At 38.6% G+C, this 10,227-nt stretch overlaps 2 protein-coding genes across 2 annotated transcripts in view; one reads left to right on the forward strand and one right to left on the reverse strand.

Annotated features, from left to right (window-relative positions):
- LOC107552912 (SERTA domain-containing protein 2-like) overlaps positions 1-3,938 on the reverse strand; it is a 42,252-nt gene extending 38,314 nt beyond the window's left edge. Inside the window, exon 1 of the mRNA XM_016234946.1 lies at positions 3,666-3,938. The gene's annotated coding sequence lies outside the window, so the exon portion shown is untranslated. The remainder of the gene's footprint in view (positions 1-3,665) is intronic.
- A 2,889-nt stretch (positions 3,939-6,827) lies between these two features.
- Positions 6,828-10,227, forward strand: part of slc1a4 (solute carrier family 1 member 4) — an 11,701-nt gene continuing 8,301 nt past the window's right edge. Inside the window, exons 1-2 of the mRNA XM_016234994.1 lie at positions 6,828-7,470; positions 8,757-8,822. Coding sequence (XP_016090480.1) covers positions 6,946-7,470; positions 8,757-8,822 — 591 coding nt within the window. The 5' untranslated portion in view covers positions 6,828-6,945. The remainder of the gene's footprint in view (positions 7,471-8,756; positions 8,823-10,227) is intronic.

Here is a 10,227-nt window from a genome sequence, read left to right on the forward strand (position 1 = left end):
CTGTTATCACTCACACATCCCCTATTTAACTCTCACTCTGATCCCATTGCACTGCCGAGTATTGTTTAGCACTTATCGTCGGATAGCTACACTACAGAGCCCCGTTAGCCTCCTAGCCTAGTTTTGCCTTGCCTTGTCTGTTTTCTCCGGTTTTGATCTTCGCCTGTTTTCCTGGATTTCTCCCTTTAGCCTTGCCCCTGTGACTCTGTCTGCCAATCGTCGACCCACGCTAGCCCTAGGATTATTCTTGTGTATTGCCCGCCATATACCTGTTTGCCACTGTTTCGACCCTGCCTGTGTTTCTGACCTTCTCTGCTTTAAATAAAGCTTTGTTTATGGATCCGCACGTCTCACATCTTGTCAGCCCCATTACAATAAAGTTCTTAAGGGGAATTTTGACATCTCTCTAGAGGTTTAGCATTCAAAATCCCTAGGTCATCAGCATGCTCGACGCTTCAGAGTTCAATACAGTGAATGTGCTTCCTGCACATTATAATGAAAAGCAGGTCACTGCCCCAGGCACTGGCAGTTAATTTACTCAGAATTCAATGCAAATACATTTGAGCAATTCACTAACACTGGACTCATAATTTATAGCACATTAAAACATTATAGACTGGCAGAAAATGTAACTATGACCATGTTATGGATTTAAGACTTCCACGAGAAGTCTATTAAAGACACAGGCTGGGTCCAAGCACATGTTAAAGGAATACAAAACAGACTATGGAATTACAGTCAGAAAGACTTGCTCCTAACTGGTGAATGTCATATCCATGCAGGACACTGTCATTATCCATGCAGGCTACACACTGCAGCTAAATACAGTTGTAATTTATTTTCTGAGTGCTTAATCCCACTCTGTAAACACAGAGTTTGGTTATTTATGGGAGTGACAACTGTATTCAACAACCAAAATCACTTTTGCATCCTTTTAAAGTTTAAAAACTATCCATTGCCATTGTATAGAAAAGAGCGACTAACAAAATGTCTTTTGTCATATCTCTTTAGAAACACATACTGGGTAAAAACAAAATTTTTAATTTTAACAACATACATATTACTAGAATATAACAGGCTGGCTGGAGAGTGTATTAATTGGTCATTACTGTCACTGACCTCTAATGAGGTGACGGTTCTCAACTCTGAGCTCTCTGTCCCAATAGAGCACTGTGCACAGCACACACCCTAATCTGGATTATCAACTAAAGTAGATGTGTCTCTAATCCGTCATTGCCAAACTCTTGCCTTAACCACTTGATTTCGGATAGGTGGGAAACACAAGACAGTGGGGCTTCGTTATCGGTATGTCCCGTTGGACCCATGCTGATGTCTACATGTTCCCTTCCAAGCTTCATCTACTTAGATTTCTATTATCTAACTAGAAAATTAAATGTTTGAAGCAAGTACAAGGCAGTTATTTCAGTCTACTGCAGTTCAAGTTTCATGCAGGCAAACACATAATTTTTTGGCAGTGTAATAATTTTTTTCAAGGAGGTAGACTTTTTAAAGTTGGTGTGCAATTAAGTTATTTTCTAAATGCATATTAAATATAATTGTGAATGATTAATTCATGTATATGTTATATTTCAATCAAAATAGCATAACTCTATCTTCTGGTGAAACAGCAGACTTCTCTCTGGTGACCTATGCAGGACTTCTCCAATCATTAAGTCCAATGAGTAACCATTAAGGGTCAAAAGTAACCATTTTTATATTATATTATATTATATTTAATTATTATTATTTTTATATTAATTTAAACAATTATTATCAAACAATTATATTCATTTAGTAACATAATTATATCTTAGTGTAGGCTATATCTTTAGAGTTTTATAATTCATTATCTTCTTGTCGATCCACCTGTTCACATTTACAACTGGGTGTTTTTTGCTAAAAATAAGGGTTGTTTTTTGCTTTGGTCTAAACCAGGGGTAGGCAAGTTTGGTCCTAGAGAGCCGCAGTCATGCAGAGTTCAGCTCCAACCCTAATCAAACACACCTGAACAAGCTAATCAATGTCTTCAGGATTACTAAGGCTATAGGCAAGTGAGTTTTGTTTTCAGGGTTGGAGCTGAACTCTGCAGGACTGCGGCTCTCTAGGACCGAACTTGCCTACCCCTGGTCTAAACAAAGAGCAGAAGGGCTTATTGAAAAATTCAAATTCAGCTTTTCGCCAGGAATATAGCCATTTCCCCCGTAACCGCAGTAAACAAAGAAGCGCAGCACCTGACTTTGAAAGTTGCAGCGCTCATATTTAATCAATTAAACCATAGCTTTTTGAAGTGTAAGCTATATCTCATTATACATGTAAATATACATTTACATGTATATTTAGTTTTTTTCACTGTGGAGCACCACCTAAGTCTTCTCCCATTTCTACCAGTGATCATTGTTTTCTTCCCGCGGTTCTACCTGCGCACACATCAATAGCATCACTGGGCTGTAGGTTGCCAAGTTGAGAAGACAAATGGGTAGAAATTTGTAAGCGTCGATCGTGTGAGAAAGATGCGTTTCATACAAGATCTGGCAACTGGACAACTTTGGAATTTGTTGTCGTGATTATTCATAAAATTAGGTTTGGCCCATACAAATTACGGGAGATTTACCGGAAGCGAATGTAGCAAACACATAAAATACGCCAAGTGGGATTTAAAAAAAATTTTTTTTAAAAGATTAAAAATACGGGAGAAATACAGGAAAATATTTAAACGGTATGATAGCGGGATAGAATGGTAAAATACGGAAGAATCCTGGGGAAAATGGGAGGGTTGACAGGTATAATCAAGTCCCGCCCTACAATTTTTTTATTTTTTCATTTCGATTTTACGTATTACTCGGGTCTATGTCACAATTTTAAAAGTTACAAAATAACAAAGTTATTTTAAAATCACTGCTTCCATTTAATTCCAACTTTAAAAGACTTTTCAAACTATTTTCTGCTCGTAATCGATTGAGGTGCATGGTCATGTGAATTCACTGCACTGACCAACAGAAGCCGGATTGGTCTAAAGTTTAAACTTTTGCTGAAATTTTGCTAAAATTTCAGTAATGTGACTGCACCCTAATTTGCACATTTTTGAGGTAACTGATAAATTGTTTATAAACCCTGCTGAAACATATTTTTCTATATTGAGATATTTATCAGAAGAAGAAAAAAAACTCTGAAAGCCACTGATAAACAAATTCAGCCGTTTAGTGATACTAATCTAGTATGGCTACTGTACAAAAACAGCAAGTAGGCTCCTGTAGGCTACGCGACACGAGAGATCACTGCAGCAGTACGTCAAGTCTCGACGGCCTCAGTTAGCCTATATAATCACACCAAAGCAATAAATAAGTAAATACATAGGCCTACATGTATTGCTTACTCGGGTCGATTACAGTAAACTATCAACACGCAGCAATCATAAGTAGGCTATGTGACTCTCCTCGTTTAAAGCATTAACTATTTTGCATTCAGAAGACGCCAGTGCTGGGCTTCTACCGGCAGATTGTGTTTACAGATATGCCAAGTTTGTAGACGTACATACTGTAGGTATGCAAACAGGTTACTGCTGGGGTCAATGCACGCCAGCACGCTTGCAGGATCTACCTACATCAAGACTGACCTGTCAAAACACAGGACTTTATGATGATAATTCAGTAGAAAAGTCCACTCACCCTTCTGTAGACGGACTTGCACGATCCGGTTAAATCACTGAGTGCTCAGCGGATTTATTTTCGAATGCGTTTACATTGTATGAGTGCATGCCTTGCTAGTCGACATGAATTCACATGGGACTTTTTGAGCACCCCGTGCCTCATCAGCCTGAGAAATGTAAACAGTTGCAAATATGAGTCACACTTCAAAGTGTCCGCAAAAGTAGTAAGCAGGTTGCCCTCGGTGACTCTCCTCGTAGTCGCAGTTGCAAGACATTAGATTTGAATGACAGGTCGTTCTGTGAGTCGAGGCGGAATCCCAGTTCATACGCCCCGCCCCCTCTGGTAGAATCAGCCAACCAAAATGCAGAACAGGCTGCTGTTCGACATGCTATTTTTAAAGAACCTAACAGACGAGTAACGTGGTGTTTATAGCACGATGAAAAAGTGACGGGGCAAAATGTGAGTTCAAAAATCTGTCTAAAACCATTTCAAACTGACAAATTATACATAGCCTATTTAAAAAATATAATCCTTATATATTTTGTAATGGGTCGCGGCAATACTTACTTGGAAGTATCAATGGTAAATTTCAGATTGCCAGATTTGAGTTCTTCAAGTGGCGGAACCGAGAAAAGGCAGCCTGCTGTGGCAAGATGCCGCACCGACAGCTTGGCTCAATCTTTTCTGTTACAAATTCAATCTCTAATGCATAACAGGAAATGGAGTGTTCAAAAAAGCCTGCCACTGCGGAAAATAGGCATTAACTAAAAAGAAAAAAGCAGGGAAAGTGGGGAAGATGTGTTTTCTCTCACGTGCTTGTTCCTCGGTGATTTCACCAGCAAAGGAAAATACTGAGTGTTTACACCAATGTTTGACTAAATGGGACAAAGGGCCAAGAAAGTCTACCTACAGTACAGTGTGTGTGTGTGTGACACAGCTGATGGTGCGTGGTCTGATTGAATAAGAGCAAGTGTGTGTGTGTGTGTGTGTGTGTGTGTGTGTGAGTGTGTGACACAGCTAATGGTGCGTGGTCTGATTGAATAAGAGCAAGTGTGTGTGTGTGTGTGTGTGTGTGTGTGTGTGTGTGTGTGTGTGTGTGTGACCTGTGTGTGTGTGTGTGTGTGTGTCTGTGAGTGAGTGTGGAATAAAGAGGGTATGTGTGTATGTGAGTGTGTGTGTGTGTGTGTGTGTGTGTGTGTGACACAGCTGATGGTGCGTGGTCTGATTGAATAAGAGCAAACAATCATTAATCTTGGAGTCTGACATTTGATTTCAGGTGTTCAGGGTAAACCCTGCTGTCCTGACAGACTGGTCATTATCTGCTAACCATAACCTCCTTATGAGATTGTAGGTCTCTTAAAAATAACTATGTATGACAATATAAATTGTACAATGTAAGTGTAATCTTGTCATAATTCTCATTGAGAAAAGTAACTTCATAAATCACCATAACAAAGCACAAAAATCACCATTAATTATCAACATTACTTTTACAAGAATAAAAGGCTGAAGAAAAACAAAAATAACGCTTTTCTTTTTGCAGTGCATTGACATAATATTACAAGAATTTGTGCTTATATGTCGAATAATAAGCAATGATCAGTAGTGCTTGAGGTTTACAATACACCCAGTATTTTTCTCAAACAGAGAAAGGACTTTACAATGAATGCCATCTGGTGGTTGGAGAATATTATTACAGTCTTAAGCAGTTAAATTCTGCTTCTCTCTCAGTTTTTAAAAGGTGCCTCTCTGTTCACTTGTGGTTTTTAATACACTAGACAATAAAAAAGCACAGTAGACTATAGGTGTTGCTTATAATGTACAGATTACTGAGTAAACATAAATGAGTAAACAGAAAGTATATGTTTAGAAGCAGGTTTATTTTAACATCCCTAAATGACATATATGTATGTAAGCCATATTTTGGAATGGAAATCAAATTCAAACCAATTGTTGTACAAAATAAACCAGCAAATGCATTTAAGGTAAATCTGACTGATTTGTAACTAGGAGGGGGTCTTATGGAGAGAGCTTATCTTTCTTAGGCATGACAACTCTGTATCTATCTATATTTATGTTCTACTGTATTTATGTTCTACTGTTAGTGTTATATGTATACACCAAGGGTCTGAGAGTAACGCAATTTCAATTCTCTGTGTGTATGTGCTGTACATGTGGAAGAATTGACAATAAAGCAGACTTGACTTGACTTGACAGCTGCAGGATGTGGTTTTACATAAGGTCAGACATTTGTTTACCCTCTATCTCATAGTGTTACTTTTACAATACTTTTAACAGTACCATACCTTTAACACAAACTCCTTCTTAAGATTCTTTTCAGTGTACTAGAAGACTTTTTGGAACTATCTGGGGCCTAAAATCTTCATAGTCTTGTTTTGTCCAAGCCACAGTGGGGTTCAGTGTATTATAGTAATGACTGGAGAGCACACTCAGCTTCCTGCTTCTGGTTTGGCAGCTGTGAAATGTTATTTTTGGAACAGAATAGTTGAGGTTCAGGGGAAAGCAACAGACAGCTAAAAAGAACTGAGAGTTTCACATTTTATTTATCTTGGGGAAACGTGTAGGTGGGATTCTGAAATTATGAGTTATATCATTTGAATATTGTACTAAAATACAGAATGCAGAAATTGAAGAAAATGGCAACCCTCACAGAATATGTTGCAAATGCTGAAAAACTGTGCAAATAAAGAAATCTATAGTACAAACAATAGAATATAAATGTATTTTAATAGAACATAAATATTTAAATATAACTATATAGCCTAGTCATTGTTAAAACATGAACAGAAATCCAGTCAATTTTGTTATTTTATAAATGTATGTTGTTTTGACCTGTCCCCCGTCTCGTGTTTCTAAATGTAGGCTACCTATATTAACAAATATTTTAAAATATTAAAAACATGGGAATAAATGGTATTTTGTCTTTATTATCTCTGTATAGATAGATAGATAGATTTTAATTTAACTTGAGATGGCACAATGACATTTATTAACACAAAATAGAAAATAAAAATGATAATTATAATATGCACGGATATCAGCAACCCTTTGCCTTGTTGCATCATTTCATAGTGGTCCAGGAGTGCGCATGCCCTGGATCTTCATCTTTAAAAGACCCCTCGTCATTGGTAGATGCAGCACATGTCTATAAATGCCGGCTGGTTTTTACAAGCGCTCTCCAGTCCGCTCCATTCCAAGCGCACGCACGCTGCTGATGAGAAAAGCCTGGTAGCCTACTCTTTTAAACGTGTGGAAAGACTGAGCGTGTAGGAAAATCATGGAGGAAAAGAAGAGCGAAATCAATGGACACGCCGGGCACAAAAACCCGTTACCAGCAGTCTCAACAAAATCAGAAAAGAACAGCTTTAAAGACCGGTTCATGGTCTTCCTCAAAAGAAATCTCCTAGTGCTCTTGACGGTGTCCGGGGTTCTGGTGGGCGTCGGGCTCGGGATGATGGTCCGGAACATGAACCTATCCCGAGCGCAGATGACTTACTTCGCCTTCCCCGGAGAGATGCTGCTGAGGATGCTCAAGATGATCATCCTTCCTTTAGTGGTTTGCAGTTTGATTTCTGGCGCTGCGAGTCTGGACACGCGGTCGCTGGGAAAGCTCGGAGGAATCGCCGTGTCTTACTTTCTGGTGACCACTCTGATCGCTTCATCCATCGGGGTTGCGCTCGCCTTCATCATCAAACCGGGCGTGGGAGCCGGAGCGCTGAACACCAACAACTTGGGGCTGGAAGGCGTGAGCTCCAACAGAGAGACAGCGGATTCGTTTTTAGATCTTGCAAGGTATCATTTGGTTAAGGAAATGAATGCTAATAATAACAATATTATTATTTAGCAATAATTGTTCATTAATAACAAAAGCCTATCATTCAACGTGAGAAATAAAGCAGTCCACTATAAAGCATCACTTAATCCGCGCCTGCAAGCATGATTAATGCAGAAGACATGCAGATGAAGTGACAGTTCATACTTTACATCTTTTTTATTTTAGGCATTTAAATCACATATTGATGCATTTAATTATTGCCAGAGACAAGGAAATAAGAGCTAGAAAAACAGATGGAAAAATGCTCATATTTCTGGCAAGAGAAAGTTTTATTCCACATATAGTGCGAGTCCAGCAAAAATGGGGCAAATTTGATTGATAAGCTTTTAAACTTACTTAGAGTCTGTTTTAACATGTCAAGGATTTAGAAAGAGAAACAGGGTCATTAGGTGCAGATGGGATGTTTTTTTATGCAGTGGGAGAATGTTTCTTTATCCAGTGGGATTTCCATCGACATTTAACTGGATGGAGGCCAGAAAGGCTTTAAAAGAGAACATAGATTAGCAGGATTAATACAGAAATGCCTGGCAATTATTTAAATAGCCAGTTACAGACTGGTCCAAACTAATTCTTGTAGATCTATTCCAGGTTGTATTAATTATCTCTAACTGAAATATGTTTATGGATTTTAATTTTGCTATCACATGCAAGTCAACATCAGATTATACAAACATTGTATATTCATCTCAGTTAAAGACCCATTATAGATACTGCATGTGAACCTTTAGAGCCAGTTCACACAAATACTATTTTGCATTCCACTGCACTGATTTTAATGTGTAAATGAGTTTTTCAATGTAAACATGACATCTGTCTTGCAGTTTTTTACTATGCCAAAAAGAAGATATTTTTTTCAACATTTATTTATATTTCTTACCTCACCTACCCAATTTCTACTTTTGAGGTAGTAAGGATACTACCTCAAAAATTAAACTGAGTGCTCCAGCTCATGTAATTGGAGTTTTTGAGAAACAGGGGTTCTGAATGACAGGGTTTGTGGGGGATCACTGTCATTGTCTCTGTGTATACCAGTCTCAAAGTCCTCTTCAGCTAAACTTTAAATGCTGCTTTTGTCAGTATTTTGGCACTAGACTTGCACAGAAACAAGCTCAGAGCAGAGAAATGATCAAATGCATCACAGTTCATGAAGCTGCACACTGAAATTGAAATTGAAATTGGTCAAAATAGCTCTGTGATGAGCACTGCATGTAGCTCATGATGTTGTCCTTCTCTGACTCTTTCTTTTGTCACAGTATGTCACTGATTATAAGACAATTCTTGTTGGAAATGGAACAAACGGAACCCTCAACTACCAGAAGGTACACAATCTCTTTCTCTTTCTAATAATATTTTATTATTATTATATTATGATTTTATATATTATTATTATTAATAATTATTATTAGCATTAGGTTATTTTCCTATGTTAAGAATGCACTATCAAGTACACAATTGTCAACACACACATCATGTCACTTGTTGAAAGTGAATTTCAAGTCGGACCGGGGCCTCTTGGCTGGTTTTGTTTCCGACCACCGTAGTGTAGGCTCTTTGGCAGCCTTGAATGAGCTTGCTGTTTGTTTGCACAGGGCTAGGGTTGACGCAGCCGCTTTTGCTGCTCCTGTCCCACTGAGCACTCAAGCAGCTGGAGATGGCAAGCCTTTCCCAGAGGACTTTTCGATGTGCCTCCCATGTGTCTGCATTCTAGTCTCAACAATATGCTTGTAGAATGACTCAGGATGTGCAGATTTTACTTTTTTTTTTTTTTCTAATGAATATTTGTTTTTCTATCATTATATTTGTACAATCAGTTAAATCCAGTCCCACAAGCATGCAGGTCTCCACAGAGATGCAGTTCTCCATATTGCAAAGTTTATGTCCTGCCACTTGCATATTTGTTAATTAGGAATTGTTGATCCATTTAAAGGAGTCATATGATGCTGCTAAAAAGAACATTATTTTGTGTATTTGGTTTAATGAAATGTGTTTATGTGGTTTAAAGTAAAAAAAAAACACATTATTTTCCACATACTGTACATTATTGTTTCTCCTCTATGCCCCACCTTTCTGAAACGCGTCGATTTTTACAAAACTCATCGGTCTGAAAAAGCGAGGTGTATGCTGATTGGCCAGCTATCCAGTGCGTTGTGATTGGCCGAATACCTCAAGCGTGTGACAGAAACGTTATGCCCCTCACATACTGTGATTGAGTGTCCCAGCCAGAGCGACGACACAAAAACATTAAAACCCATTACAAACGAGGCATTTGTTGCATCCAGTGGGGACATAATTACTGATTATAATGACTTATACTGTCTTTTTACGCGTTGCGTTGCATTGCATTGCATCGTGCCACGTAAACATAAAACCCTGTCTGCATTTGTGATCGGAGAAATGACAAACAACAAGTGCTACTCCACACTGCCCAAAACTCACGTTTGAATCATCAGTGGCAAATTATAAAAGAAAACGTACTTACGTGAGTCAGAATTGCCAGCATTTTAGTCTAACGTTGCTCTCCCAGAATCAGTAAACAGTCCTCCATAAAATGTGCCGGCGATCCACAGCACTAAGTTGACGTATTTCCTCAGCGACCAGCACAGATCAGCTCCAGGCATGACGAAGCGGATATCGTCCTCTTTTGAAAGACCAAACAAAGTAGTTTCACTTTCACAACGAAGCACACAGCGTCTTCAGGACATGGCGGCAGCGGCAACAATACTA

This window comes from Sinocyclocheilus grahami, unplaced genomic scaffold (assembly GCF_001515645.1).
Source record: "Sinocyclocheilus grahami isolate Dianchi unplaced genomic scaffold, SAMN03320097.WGS_v1.1 scaffold461.1, whole genome shotgun sequence".
Classification (NCBI taxonomy): Eukaryota; Metazoa; Chordata; class Actinopteri; order Cypriniformes; family Cyprinidae; genus Sinocyclocheilus; species Sinocyclocheilus grahami.